The sequence below is a fragment of the Trachymyrmex septentrionalis genome, unplaced genomic scaffold (genome assembly GCF_001594115.1).
Source record: "Trachymyrmex septentrionalis isolate Tsep2-gDNA-1 unplaced genomic scaffold, Tsep1.0 scaffold167, whole genome shotgun sequence".
Classification (NCBI taxonomy): domain Eukaryota; kingdom Metazoa; phylum Arthropoda; class Insecta; order Hymenoptera; family Formicidae; genus Trachymyrmex; species Trachymyrmex septentrionalis.
The window spans coordinates 667,963-684,154 of NW_017304831.1; the positions used below are offsets into that span (position 1 = coordinate 667,963).

The following is a 16,192-nucleotide window of genomic DNA, read 5'->3' on the forward strand; positions in this document are numbered from 1 at the left end:
TTTAATCGAATTAATTTGCCGGAATTAATTTCGCAAACAAAGTCATCCGTTGAACTTTCTCTTCGGGACGAATTGTCCATAAAATGTCGAAAGATCTGAGCGTGTTATGAGTACTTACATGTTGTCGATCTTTCGCTCTTTCCTTCCACCGTCAGTCGTCGTAATGACAGCATCGTCCGTGATGTCTGCATATTACGGGGAATGTTACGTAAGAAACGAGTGTATTAGATCCGTACGCAGATCGCGGCTGAGACATCTCCACTATCTTCCATTTGCATTGCTTCCAAGGCTGCATCATAACGGTTTTCAGTCTGTGCATGTTGGAAAGCGCAGCGGAACTATGCTCGTGAAAATGCAACTTTGATTGAAAAATGCGAGAAGAAATTCTTAAGTTACAGTGACATAAACGTTTCCGCGGCCAAATACAAAAATTGCGCATAATCGATAAAGAACGCAAGAGGAGAAAAATTAGTAATGGTAATCACACTCTATAATGTAACGTATTTTTTTACAAGCAGTCACTGAGGACTGACTATTGCACTAACTGCTATTGAAATTCTTTAAATCGTTCGAGTTTCTGAATTATGTATATGGATTAACACGTGGCGACTCGTGCGTGTATAAATTCGCTCACGATTTTCGCAAAGTATTTATAATATGTATGCAACGTGCATCGATTCGTTTTGTTCTCTCCATTCGAGAAGAGAGAGACTGTGCTTTTCGCGAATGATGTAGCGTGAACTCATAGAAGTTACGAGTACGAGGCAAATTGATTTTCCGGTTTGGGGACAATGTAAGTGCATTGAGCGACACTCGCGACACGTGACAATTGAAGAAAATGTGCACGTGCCACAAATCTGCGCGGAAATATCAATAGCTACTGTAATTATTAACGACAAGAAAGTTTTTTTTTTTTCTAATAATGAGGCATAGAATGATTGCGAGTTGGACTTGATACAATAGATTCAAAAAATCCTTCTTGTAGCTTTTCTAGATAATTTAACGCTATCAAATAAAATATAAAATATAAAATTCTACAAATAATTATATGGAAATAGAAGACTAATAAATTAAGACGGTTTCGTTCATTTTAAAGATTATTATTGTAGTTAAATTGAAAAATAGATAAAATATTGTAATTAAATAGAAAATTAATTTTGCTCTTAATTTATATTACAGCCTGAAATTCCTTAAAAAAAAGTGTTTCAATATACTGATTAACTATTTAGAATATTGAAACACTTTTTCCTAAGGGATCGTAACAGTAAATTAGCTAATAATTGACATTGTAAAGTTTAAAAATGGTGAACGAAATCGATAGATCTAAAAATTGCATGACAACACTTTTCGACAATTAAATAATCTACAATTAGGCAATTTTCGCTGCTAAAGACTTTCTCAAAAATGAATTTCATCGGAATTTATATAGCGAAATGTATAAATCAATCATTACCATATTAATCAGTTTTGCCTAATGAGACATACTCTTCAAGTAGGCACATATATTAGATGATGATTTCTCTTAATTTCAACGAATATTCGCATACGGAAATACGTCATTTGTACCAGAGACGTATGAAAGATTAACGTACGGAAAAAACGTGATGCTTACAGATATGATTCGTCTTTCACGAATACGATCAAGATGAATGATCACTTGTCACAATCGCTCAAGCTATCAATAGGCGCGATTATTGACGATACACGATTCGAAAGCAATATGGACCAATGTGTGAAAGAAACGCCGAGGATCACTCTGAAAATCACGTCAAAGATCATATCGTCCCACATCCTTTCGACGTCTCCTTCCGCCTAAAGAAAATCGTATACCTGTTTTTGCATAAGTGTCGATTCGAACCACGCTCTCTACGACTGTCGACGATGGCCGTGGCTTCGGCCGGGCCCAGAAATCCAGCAAACGTGTTCTCAGGAATGCTGTCCCCCCGGGTGGAGAACATTTGCTGTCGAGCGTATGCCGAGCGTTTAGCGTCAGGAGATTTATTTCGCGAATTCTCACCGACGCGGCATCGGCCATTGCGCCCATCTCGGGCTTTAACTTCTCGCGGATCTTCAGGGCTGATTATTCTGTCTGGTTCGTTCGCTAAATTTAGTATCGGGCTTATATTCGTTGGATGTCGCCGCGAAAAACGCGATAATAAACTTTCATTCTTGTGACATCCGTTAATCCTGTAATATACAACAGAGGAGTTTTTAAGATCTCATTATATTCCTCTTATATTTCAGAATATTTATTGTAACGATATAATCAAATTGTGTATAATTTCTTATAAGACAAATTTTAGATGCATTCAGATTCCAATTATCGTTCTGTGATAAGACGGAGAGAACTGACAAATGAAATGTCATGCAACAGGCTATAAGAGTAAAATTTTTTAAGGCTTTTTTAAGCTTTCAAAATTTTTTAGGTTGATCTGCTATTGATAATGAATATTCTCGCATGAAAAATGGTATACAAAAGCGAGTTTCAACTGCGTAGTTAATTTCGAAGTTTTCATTGACCGAAGTACCGTTCTGCGTGCGATTTTTATAGCGCATAAATCTTTCAGACTACGATCTTACTAAAGATTAGTACTTTGACCAACGCGAGAATACGATGATGTTTCGACTTTTTTCCTTCTTTATCATATCAATGAAAAGTAGTACGTATATTGTATATTACCTATAATAATTAAATTGTCTCATTAATTAATAAAATAGAATTCTATGCATAATAAATTTTTTTAGAATGTACGTTGCTGATTATTAAATAGTCATTTGATAGATTAATGTCGGCAAAAAAAAATCTTTTATGTAAAATGATTTTTGTGTAAAATAATTGAGATCTAATCTAAAATATTAAATGTCATTTTTTATATCATGAAAAATACTGTAACAAAAAGTAATCAGATTAAAAAGTAATTAGATAAAACTATTATTCTGTCCAATTGCTGATTTATAGATAATATAAAATGTGAATTGGATCATACGTCACCCAATGTTCGTTTATCTAATTGTAACACAAAACAATGAATGAACACGGCTCGAATATGCGGCACCGTTCAATGGTAGTGGAAGTTTGCTAATTACGCAACTTGTTTCCGTGTGGCTCACGCTGCACGGACACTAAATAAGTACATGGATGATACAATCGCGATGATAATTAATTGCGATCGTCATTAATCCCCATCCGAGCGAGCGCGCTCTTCCTCTTTGCGAATAGCGGCGCAAAAGTCTGCCGGAAAATCATACGTTCTGAGCGGCAGCTGATCATCATTGTTCATTCGCGTTTCCCGCTCTTTTGTTCGCCTAACTCTTGACTTATGCCGCATTACGTGCGTTGTATGAAATTATGTTCAACGTAAAATATAACCGCACAGATCACTGCAGTATCTGTATAATATGCATATGATAGTCATTGTCATCTCGAAATAAATGTCAAATAATTTTATAAAAAAAAGAATAAGTACTTAAATAATGAAGGTAATTAAAAGTAAATGCTATAAGCAATACGTAACAATTCTTTTAAAAACAATAAATAATAATTTTACATTTTAATACAGAGAGAGAGAGAGAGAGAGAGAGAAAGAGAGAGAGAGAGAGATATGTTAGGCACAAATGCTAACTTTAACAAACGTAGATGTCTGTACTATTCTTTCAACTAAAATTGATTAAAATTGCACAGATTTTGCCGACAGCGGAAAAGCGAGTGAATGAAAATTCCCCTATTATCGCTGAAACGTATTATTAGAATGAATCGCTCGACAATTTTGTCTTCCCGGAATCAGGTCGATTACTACGCGCACTTGCTTTATTTCTGTACATTTGTATCTAATTACGCTAGAAACTCATTGTATTCAATAAGCTAATAAGTCGGTAAAACATAATTATATTTTAACTGACTTCTCAAGGGGACATACGGATTCATAGAATTCCTAATTGTCTTCCAGGTATGGCGAGAAGCAACGGCGATCGGACAGCCAAGAATTGAGCGGCATCCAATTACTCTCCGCTACGGCTTACCAGTTGAAGAAACCGTACCAGCAACTGTTGATACCCATCACGATATGGATTGGTATGGAGCAGGCTTTCATAGGCGCCGATTTCACGCAGGTGAGTTCTTCAAATGATAAACAAATTTTAAATAGCGTCTATACCGTCATATCTAAATCTGTCGACGTCAGTAATGTTGGAAACTTAATCATTCTAGTTTCTAGTGAGAAACAACTTCTACGTGAGATCTGATATTTGTTGGGAAGATAAATATCTTTACATATATCAAGTATTTGAAATATAATTGATATAATATTTGAAATATAATTGGTAAAGGTTTAATGTAATGATTTAAAATATACAAGCTTGTAATTCACGGAAATCATAAAAATTCAATTTTTCTTAACAATTTGTCTTGTTAGCAAGAAACGTTGAATTTTTTTCCATCAAGGAAAGTTTGAAATGGATTATTTGCACAATTAACAATAATCTTTGTCGATCTAACTAGAATATACGAACGAATTTATCATGGTAGATTTATTTGATCGTATGCGTTAAAATGCACGATACTTTCTAATGTCAGTTTCAATCACTCACCGACGTATAAATCGACGCCAGTCTTTCCCTTTCGCGTACATTGTAAACGGCAGCCGCCGTAAAACAATGGCATTCCATTTTGCAATCTACACGACTGCACCGTGTATCGACCTTTTATTGCAAGCCCCCCGGGTCCACGTGTTCTCGTGAAGTATTGATAAGGAAACGGCCGTCCTTGGCTTCGTACCAGGATCCGACATTAACGAAGCGCAATGACGTCAACTCGGTCTGACTCTGTAATTACAGTCCGAACTCGAACCATCATTGGGCAGCGAAGAGGTAAAAAAGAGAGACGAATAAAAAAAGCGGAGTTCCGTATTCTCGTTTATAGTGTTCCTTTCTTATTCCCGGGCACGTACAGCTGTATTTATTGCGTTGCAGACCACGCTCGAAGATTTATCGGCGCTGCTCTGCGATAACGTAAAATTGCCGCGAACGTAATTATTTGTCATGACGAACGACAGTCTCCGAAAACGGTAAAATCTCGACCGCGGGAGGAATATTTCATTATTGAATATACAACGACAGACGTGTCGATATAAAAGCTGTCAGTAGTGCGAGAAAAAGAAAAAAGCATCCGGTATAAAGTCAGAGCTAGAGTGAAATAATTCAAGCGTGTCGCACGTTATTTTTTGCTGTCACTGCAGATCTGTTAATCGGTCCTACACTGTTAGATATCAAAGGAGCAATAGTAACCCAATCCCTTGGATTAAATAACATTTTCAGCATCCATTTGTGTTAAAACAATGTAAATCAATCCATTTTTGAATTTTAGTTTCAAAGTAAAAATGTCCATTAACGTATTCATTAATAAACTAAATTTGAATCAAATTTAATACATTTTCTTAAATTAAATTGTTTAACTCCATCATTTTAATTAATGATGTATTGAGTAGGAACAGTGTGGCGATTTATAGATATGATTAAAAATAACTTACACTGGGGGGGGGGGGGTATAAATTGACATTATAAATTTAACAGTGTAACTAAAGACAATCAAGTCAGTGCCATTTTTATGTAAAATTATTAATTAATTAATCATCCTTCCATTTTCTTTGTATTTGATTGTGCGAGAGGAATTTTGGGATACATCCCGATGGAATTTCGAGAATCTATAGATAACCTACTTCCGAGAAAACCCGAGGCTAAAAATATATATAATGGAAGCTGGTCGGTCATCGAGCTCTGTAACCGGTCGGTCTCTCCATAGATTTTCTCTTTTTATACGTTCTTTAACTGGCGCCAGAGTCTGTCTTTCCCAATCCAGTTTTGAACTACCGTGAATCGCGACGACAATCTTCGTTATTCATCGATAGTAGGAATTCTCACTCGTAGAAGCCGGTAGACACTTTTCTTTTCCTCGGCACGGAAATTACCAAGTAGGATCGTGAAACCGACGTACATACGTATCATATCCTTATAGATTTTTTAAATCTACTTTACTAACCTTCGAGGCGGAGATTTATTGCTCCGACTCTACTTTCTATCAAATTAGTCAATTTTCGTTCGACAAATTCTAAGATGGCTTTTGTGCCTGTATACTTGACGTCATAAGTAATTTTATGCCTGGCTTATTACTTCTTTTTATATATTTTAATGTACGTTCTATTTGAAAATTTTTATTTGCGTGAATGGTAAAACAATCGGATAAGGAATATGTCTGTTAGATTTCTAGCTTATGCTTTCTATGAGGCACATCAATTTTTTAAATAAAATTTCTTTAATTTGATCACTATTGTAGATACAGTGATATCAACAATAAAATATTTTAACCTGTCATCTTTTTTATATTATTTAGCAATGTGAAGAATAACATCATTACAACAGAGCCACGATACGTATGTATATTTATACACATTTCTCTACGCGAAGCCTTTCGCTTGGTTTCTTTTTGTACGCTATGTCTCGGATAGCAAGTCGAGATTATCAAATCATAACGAAAAATCGATCTGGATCAGCTGAACAAATATGGAACACTGGTTTCTCGATGCGTGACGGCCACATGAGAACGCATGATCGTCCTCCGGAAATACATATTGCCGATTAGAGATATGAGATTTGCAAGAACTAGGCTTGTGTGTACGTTTAATTCTTTTAACGATGACGTTATTAAAAAGTGATTTACATGCAAAGCGTACGATTAAAAATTCCGATTAATAGAATACACAAAGTTTGTTATTAATAGGATACATACTATATATGTTTTATAATGATTTAAAGTTATACCATTAAAAAATGTGTACGTGTCATTTGTTCTTGTAATAAAGTAAATTGAAAAGTTTATTACGGGAAAAGTTTATAAAAGAATTATTTGTACTTAAAAAATTATATTATGGGATACATATCTTATTAGATATCTTATTAGATAGGAAAAAAGATTAAAATATACCAGGATAAAACATTGCACATCTCGCTGTGCGAGCATTAAAATCTCCGAGCTTTGAGTCACGTGCGGTTGATCTTAATCGAGATTTTAATAAAACGAGATTATTTTTTAAAAGAAAGGAATTTAAATTACGATAAAGTTATTTTTTTATATTTTTTAAGAAAAAATAGAAATAATGAAACAAAATACGTCAAGATATAATTAACTAAAAATAATAATAAAGATGAATTAGAACGTTGTAAAAAAGAAAAATGATTAAATGTGTCACGTGATAATTATACGAGATTGATTTAGAAAGTAAACATACCTCAATTAAAATATATGTTCGCCATGAAAGCGATAAGAAGAGAAGAGAAAAAAATTTTTAACGACAGAAAAAAATAGATGTATAAGAAAGAAACATTTACAGTAGACGTTTTTAATGTATACTAACGATGTACTTTTGACATGCAAGCAAAAGCATCATTAAACTAAAAAGTATTTGAATACAGAATGTAGCGCAATACTTGTTTACGTATAGTATAGGGAATATAATTAAAAGTCTCTCTAAGAAGTTCTTGGATATAGATATGAAAGAAAGAAGAGATACGGCTGTAATCACTGGCCGCGTCCAAATTAATCACTCCCTATTGGAAAGATGGATTTGCGTAATTTATACGCTGTCTACCCAGTAATCGACCCGCCCAACGATATCCTGTATCTTTACCTTCTCTCGGACGTTACAAATATGGCATCCCGTGACTGTCAGCAAAAACACACCTCGAAGCGGCATCGAGTAGCCGCCATCGAGTTAGTTGATTTTTTGCGATACGATTATGATTAAGCTACTACAGTTTTAACGGATCAGTCTTTTCTTGTCTTCGGATTGCCAAGTTCCAGCCATTTCTTTGGAATTGCTTGTTTTTGTAATGATCAATCAAAAATATTAGAATATATTTTTAAATGGTAACTAAATGTAAACTTACAGTAAATAAATATTTACTCAATACAAAAGTAATAGTTAAATGAAATTAATGGTTTTTGTATTAAATAAATATATATTTACATTCAGTAAATATTTAAAAGTATTCAAACAAATATTTATTAAAATTTAGTATTTATTTTCCAGTATATTTTCTACGTAAAGATCTGAAATGTTATAACACTTGAAAAATAATATTCAAGATTTACATGTAAAACCACTTCAGGTTATTGGATAGTTTTGCTTTTTTCAAAATAAAATGCATAAGAATATGTCGTATTTTCTTTACATTACTTTTTACAAATTATTTCTATGTAAAAGTAGGTTTTGTTAAGGAGTTAGGTATATTCTGCAGAACTGTCAGATATTGCTCTATATCAATCTACATGAAAATTACAAAAAGAACTTGAATCTCACGTAAGGAACTGGAATTAATCGAGGAAGGTCGCATCGGGTGAACCCCCTCATTATTGGGCGACCCTGCATTATGGCAAAAACAACCTCCGGTTCGCGAATTGCAACTCGTTCGAAATTGGTTCGCCGATAGGTCGTACGACGTCTTCGACTCGGGAAGCCGGATAATTGGGCAATTAAATCCGCGCCGAGAAAATGAAACGGAAAGAGCGAAAAAGAAAAAGAAATAGAAAAAGAAAAAAAATGAGCAAAACGTAGTAGTTATAGGCTCTGCTGAGTCAGCTGTGGCGCTGGGCCTGTTATAAATAGCCCTGCGAGCTTATTCTCGCGCCGGTCCGGCGATATCACTTCCATATCTGGAATCTCATGTACCAGTATTTCTTAACGTATGACCACACGTGCACGTGTATGTGTGCACGTGTCGTAGTCACCGTTCGCTCTGATCTCGTGAACGCCTCGGGACACATAATCCCATTCAAATGTTCATGGATATCGTTCAATGGAGAATTGTGCAAAAATATTAAAAGAATGCGATAATACATTTCGAGTTCAATGAAATTCTACACTCGACTTGTAAGAGCTGTTAATCGATTTGACGAAGAGTTAATTAAATGTACGCTGCTAAAAATAAAATGTTAATTTTAACTTAAAGACGTATAATGGACTTTCTGAAATATACAAAAATATTAAAATTAACATTTTATTTTTAAATGTATAAGCTCTCCTGATCCTTCCAGTACAAATTTTTTTAAAACATTGTTAAAAAATTTCAGAATTTTATGTGATCCATGTAAGCAACAAAAATATTATATGTATATATAATATTTAGATTTTTAGAAAAAGTGATTTGCCTATTTTGATTGTGAATTTATTACTGTCAGACCAGTGAAATTTGTTTGTCAATCTTACGTTTTTTTACTAAACTTTTTTTTAATGTTTCAGAACTTTACTTATCAAACTGTTTTAATGAGGTAGTTGTTCACCTTGAGAGTCACGGATGATATAATATGACATTACATATGGAAAAGGAAATGCTCGAATATAAATTTTATTGATTTGAAAAAAGATCACTTCAAACTATTAACGTAATACATTCCGTGGAATTCTTATACATCAAAAATGCTGTTACAAATGTAAAAAACTGAATTTTCGTACACCGTATAAAAGATTACAGCGGATATTACGCGCGACATTACAAATAAATCACTTCACTCTTTAAAATATGTACCTGCGATTATACAATTTATATATTAATTACAGGAAGAATTGATGATATGTTATTTTATGCAATAATATGGCCGTGACGTCTAAAATGACGGCGTGTCTGATTAAATATTGAATCGCTACTTATCGTAAGACGTAAGACGTAATTAAATGTCCTTCGGCGTGGCTGCGACCCTGCCATAAAAATTCTGGCTCCGATATTACGAAGGGCGTCTTGCATTTAAGTGGGTATTTATGCGTTAACGATCAGCATTAAATGATCACGCGATAAATGCACTTTATACATAATGCACCTTCTGTCGAGATAATGTTACAAATATATAAGTAATTGAAGAAGTGTCTCATTCAAGATTAGTGTATTTGGTAGCTTAAGGCGACGAGAATATACGATGTTCGCATATTGCAAAAGATAATTGCGCATAGATATTTTTATGACTACTTTGAACATAACTTTAACGAAAGTATATAATCTCTGTCTATCAACTTTAAAATTTTGTGTTACATTTTATGTTGTCAAATGACACTTGATATATTGATAGTTAATAAATATTGATTAATGTATGTAACGTGCTCATAAAACATTTTACGAAATGTTTGACGTCGTGCATTTAAAGTTGGCAATTAAATACCTTATGTAGCTCAAAATTGAATTTCATCCGCTTTATGATTAATGACATGCCAACGTTTAATAACATTTCTTTTTAAAATTACTATTTCTTTTTTACTTTAGTTATTTTCTCAGTTACTGAGCTATATGCTCAGTTCCAAATGTTATCTCTCTCTCGCTTATCATAATGCCAAATTTTTTCCTAATTCCAAAATATATTTTGCTTTTAATATAATATTTTGATTATTATTCTTGTTTTAAATGAAAATAATTGGCTGCGATTAAATAGTCCTGAAAATATAATAGTAAAAAGAATAAAAAAGAATTAAAAAAGAATATAATAACATAGAAAAAAAATGAATAGAATCCTTATAATGAAGGATTCGAGGACATGCGTATCTGCGTTTCGATAATACATCCTCAAGATCTTACATCATTATAATGAATTTAGATGGAAATAAAGATACTAAAAAAGTCCACGAGTTCGTGCTAAATCTCAGTCTGTCGTCATTATGTCAACAATTGATTAGATTATAATTGCTTCTATAAATATACACAAAGGCAGATTGACATCAACTTCCTTCAGAACAAACTCATTGATTTAGCGTAAACAAAAAATTTAATATTCTTTTGCTTGTAAAACTCTTAATAGCTATTCAAACCGATTGAGAATCGTCGTGTTTTGAAAATCAAATTAATATACATATATAAATTCTGTCAGTGTATGAAAGCGTGTATGAAAGTAACCGAAATGAAAGAGCCCGATTACATCTCACAGATATTGCAACTATATACAAATTTGAAATGTATATGGCGTCACGTATTTATATTAGAGATTTTTATATCAGAAAGAAAGAAAGAGAAATTTCAAAATCATAATTTATTGCAAATCATTAAATCTTTGCTTTCTATAAGACATGTTGATCAATTTCTTTTATTTTCGCTTTTTTATTGTCTGTATAGTAAGTTTTGATAGGATATTGGAAAGTAACAAAAAATTAATACCATTAGTATTATCATAAATTTCTAATAATATACGTATCATTTATCAATATACGTTCCATTTCTATCTGATATATGAGAAAGCTTTGCAACGTTCAAACTCAGAAGAGTGTATCTTTGATTTAAAAACATAAAGACATTAAATTGAATTTTTTTGTGCTTTCCAGGCATATATCTCTTGCGCTCTGGGCGTCCACAGAGTCGGCTACGTCATGATCTGCTTTGGGGTGGTTAACGCCGGCTGTTCCTTGCTATTCGGTTCGTTAATGAAATTTGTCGGCAGACAGCCATTGATGGCGTTGGGCGCCATCGTTCATGCTTCTCTCATAGTTGTTCTCCTCATGTGGAAGCCCCACCCCGACAATCCTTATGTCTTTTTTTCGGTCTCAGGACTGTGGGGTGTGGGCGATGCTGTGTGGCAGACACAGGTTAACGGTGAGTGTAAAACTATATGTTAATGTTAGCTAAAATGTTGCGAGAAAAAGCTTAAAAAAATCTTTTACGTGAGAAAAGATACCTGCCGATTAGAACGATTTTACAAAACTGTTGGGACTTTTGATATGCTAATTTTATAATAGCTATTTTAATTAAAACAATTAAACATTCGAAAAATATTAATAAAGTTAGAAATATTATATGTCGGACGTTATTAGCCATATAGCTGGCAAAATCGAACGCTCTGAATCGGATGACACATTATAAGAACAAAAAAGATTATTTGGTGTTCAATATTGGAATCCATAATTTGTGTGGCGTTCTATTGTTCATACAATCGAACATAATGAAGCAAATTTATATTATAAAAAAAAAAAAAAAAAATTCAATATTAGCGAATTGAAATTCGTAGTGCGACGAGAGATAGCGAGTTGTCTTGGAAGTGTATAGATTTATTTAGTAGGTCTTCTAAAAAACCGGATTTATGAATTTTGATCGTAAGCCAACGGCTCCGTCATCGAGATTTACCGGCTACATTTCGTATTTGTTTATTCGCAGTCAATACGAATATTAATAGATCTGACGGACACTTGACGAACGTCTTTAATGTATTCACGATAAGTGGTATTTGAAGATATATTGCTTCTTATTATATTAACGCTGAGGTCTGAAAGTAGGGTCACTGATCGACCTAATCCAGAAAAAGAAAGAATATATGCGAATTTCTTCGCTATTGAGTTGACACAACTAAGATTTTGTTTAAAAATTTTTGTTTAAAAATGGATGAACCAGAAAATTCTGACCATATCAATTAGAATTTCAGTCATCATAATTAGACATTTGGTTATCTTTATTAGAAATCTGATTGATATGATCCAAATCTTCTAATTCGTCCAACCAGGAATTTTCCTCAGTGCAGAATTTATAAAACTTGACTTTGATATTTTGCATTATGTAAGTAAATGTTGATTTTCCAAGCGGGTGTCATTCGTAAAAAGAGTGTTTTCCTCTTAATGATTGCTTGCCATTGATAAGACGGTAGAAAGTTTAATGACGTAATCTGTAAAAAAATTAAGCGTGCCAAAAGGAAGTAATAAATTGCGAATTAATGAGCGGTTAAATTGCTTCTATAATTATCATCTGTCGGATCGATTATAATTTTCTTTATAATTTACATGTGTTAGCGTCGTATAATTGATCAAATTAATAAATATGTATAATTAATGAAAGTATTTTTCAAGACGAACGTCTTGAGAAGCCATTTAAAGAAATTAATCATGATTTATCTCAAGAGAATAATCATGATTGAATCTCAATTTCGTGACGAGATAAAACATTTCAGTGTGCATAAAACATTCTACACAATGACTACATGTTAAATTTTTTTCTAAATAAGAAATATTGTCAACGTTTTTGTACTCGCTATAAAAATAGAAACGTTCTCTTTGCCTCTCGCAAAAAAATTTACTCACATTAAATTGAGTAAATATCCGGGCTTATTACGGCATCAGAGGAAGACGATTATTCCAGCCTCTTCGTTGATCATAAAAATAATATAAAGAAATTAAAAATTCAGAAATAGTGTATTAAATTCAGTACTTATCTCTCGTACTTAGTTCCAAGATTTAATTCACATTCAAGGACATTTCGTTTCATATTCCATATTTATTGTATGTCTCGACATCATCACGTTGTAATTAACAAAAAAAAGATATTCTCATAAAAAATATAAATTTTTTTAGGCTTATTAGATAAATTGTGTTCTCTTTTTCTTGAGTTGAACAAAATTTGAGCGATGCTTTAATAATTTTGATTCAATTTTTACTTGCATTTATAGTCGCGGTTCGCGTGTATGGCGAATAATCAAATACCACACAGCAATTTCGCGTTGCTTATGCACATCAGGATTTGTATAATAATTAGAGCTTCTACACAGATCTATACGTCTGGAAAGCGAATCTCGTATTGTTTTTTTGCCTTGGCAGCTTTTTTGCAGGATTATTCATTCTCTGCCACACCAATCTGTTCTGAGTCACGTCACGAGATTTTGCAGAAACTGATATGCAAATCTATTTAACCACATGTATACAAAAACACATAATGTAGACAACTGCATTTGCTTTACATCCGGTTTTGTTAATTGTCAGTTAATTGTGCGCACCATGAGAATTACTAATTTAGCGTGCTAAATAATAATAAGCAACGTTAATTATTAGCTAAGAATACTTCTGAAAAGTGTCATAAAAAAATTTTAAAAATTATAACAACCAATACATAGCGAAAATTTTCTTCGAGGAATTTTGAAGCTTTTCAAAATAAGTTAAAATAAGTTGTTATTGTGCAATTTTGAAAATCAGATGAAAAATTCAATTTTTAATTTTAGTACATTCTTTTTAAGTGTACATTCTTTAATTAAAATACAAACCTTTTTAGTGATTAAGACTATCACCAGAATAACAGAATCGAATGTACACTCTCATATATTCTTTCCCACGGATTTCCCGCTTCCATTTGAGTAATTTATTTCCTTAATGCGGCATCTCGTGCATCACCAGCAGCATTATCATTATTGCTGTTACGTGCTTTCTGAAAGCGCATCTAAAGAGCGCCGAGTCAAGGATTCGATCCATCTGTAGACTCGTTATCTCGCCGTCAAACGCGACGATGAACATAAAACGATCGACCTCGGTGCATAATGTAGTACCTGGATGCATCTATTTGTAGTTTCGCGGACCTGATAAAAGCACCTGCCAAGTTAATCCGCAAGAAATGAGATCGTTTAAATCGTTTATTGTTTCAGTTAAGTGTGCAAATCAGGGATTTTCTAAACAGAAGAAGAGAGAAAGAGAGATTTTCCGAATATATTTTTATTTTTCTATTTTGTCTTGAAGGATCGTTAATGTAACCGGATAAAAAAATTGTCATCTCTAATATAATAGTACTTTTAAGCGTGAAAATTTTGCGAATAAATTTTTTAGATACTAAATTATTTTGAAGTTTTTCTTACTATTCAAATTATCGCGACAATTATTTATTATACCGACTGTTACAGGACTCTACGGTACGTTATTTAGGCGTAACAAGGAGGCAGCCTTTTCGAACTACAGGCTGTGGGAGAGTGCCGGCTTCGTGATCGCCTACGCATATAGCACACATCTCTGCGCCCGTATGAAGCTGTATGTGATGCTGACGGTGCTGATCATTGGTACCATAGGCTACATTATCGTCGAGTTGTTGCACAGACGCAAGCAACGGCGGCTCAAAGCGATCGCCGAGGATCCGAAGGCTGCCCAAGCAGCCGCCGAAGCGAATCATCCGGAAGAAACCGACGACGAAAAGGATGATCTCGACGACGAGATCATCATCACGCATCTGTGAGCGACGATTAACGTCGATATAGTCGTCCCTTCTTAAAAGTCCTCGCGCCGCTTTCTCGGCTCGTCGACGGGGAAATCGAAACGACGGCCGGAAGATCCAATCGATTCATTTGGTGAATACCTTTTCCTCTACTATCTTCCGCCTGTCATTCCCTCGTTCTAGCTTATCAATCCCTCTCATCTTGAGATAGAGATTAATGAGCTGCCGAGATGTGCAGTCACTCATTGAGCAGGCACTTTTCCCCGTCGACGATGCGGGCGAGGAAAGCGTGTCTTGGCGATAAATCCGGAATGTGGAATCCGCGTTTGATCACAAGGAAGTCAAGGCTAATGAAACGGTGGGTATGGCCACAACTTCCACGATGAAGTGGAGATGCCGGGCGTCGACTCCGTCTTGCGGATGCTTCTCTTCAAGATAATACCGAGTGTAATGCCGAGTCTCCAAGCTGAAATCTGGCTTCCATCTTTCTCAGCGGGACCAGAATGAGTCGATGATAGATAAGTAATACACTTGTCACTATTTGATGGTGCTAAGGAATGCATGTAAAATTCGCTCTCGTGCTCTAGAAACATGGAACTTTCGCCACTGTTACTCAAAACTATCGAATCAACGCCATGATGAGGAATCACTTCGATCTTCGATCCGCGTTCTTAATATGAGACCTCATTATCGCATTCGTGAAGCGATCATGAAAATAACGCGCGACACAGAGGTAAAAAGTGCATTTTGTTGCGCGTAGTTCTTGCAAAACGCGTATTTAAAAATGTGGAGATCCTAGAATTATTCAGTTTATATCACATATTTATTGCATGTCGAATGGCAATGTCTCAGCAATCGTTGTCATCATGTATTGGAGGAAAAGAATAGAAACGCAATTTTGTTTCGTTAAATTTGAAGAATTGTTATATTTTAGAAGAAACATTAAATGTTTTATGTATTTTCTTCAATTTCGAGCCTGTTAAGTAAGAAGAAAAACTTACTATCTCTTTAGGCTCTTAAATTTATTCGATTTTTATAATGTTAATACGAAGAAATTTATTTTGATGTCGATTTCGTCAATAGTTTTTTTTATAAATTGATATGAATTTTTGCATTTTAAAACATTATATTAATTATAATATATAAAGATTATAATTTTGTCAACTACAAAATAGATTTTATAACGAATGTTTTCATTATAAAATATTTTGTAGGTTTT

The 16,192-nt window shown here is 33.9% G+C and overlaps 1 protein-coding gene across 1 annotated transcript in view; it reads left to right on the forward strand.

Moving 5' to 3' along the window:
* Positions 1-15,941, forward strand: part of LOC108746324 (UNC93-like protein) — a 50,120-nt gene extending 34,179 nt beyond the window's left edge. The window contains exons 4-6 of the mRNA XM_018483038.1: positions 3,948-4,110; positions 11,349-11,616; positions 14,669-15,941. Of these exons, the coding sequence (XP_018338540.1) occupies positions 3,948-4,110; positions 11,349-11,616; positions 14,669-14,994 (757 nt within the window). The 3' untranslated portion in view covers positions 14,995-15,941. The remainder of the gene's footprint in view (positions 1-3,947; positions 4,111-11,348; positions 11,617-14,668) is intronic.
* The last annotated feature ends 251 nt before the right edge of the window (positions 15,942-16,192 follow it).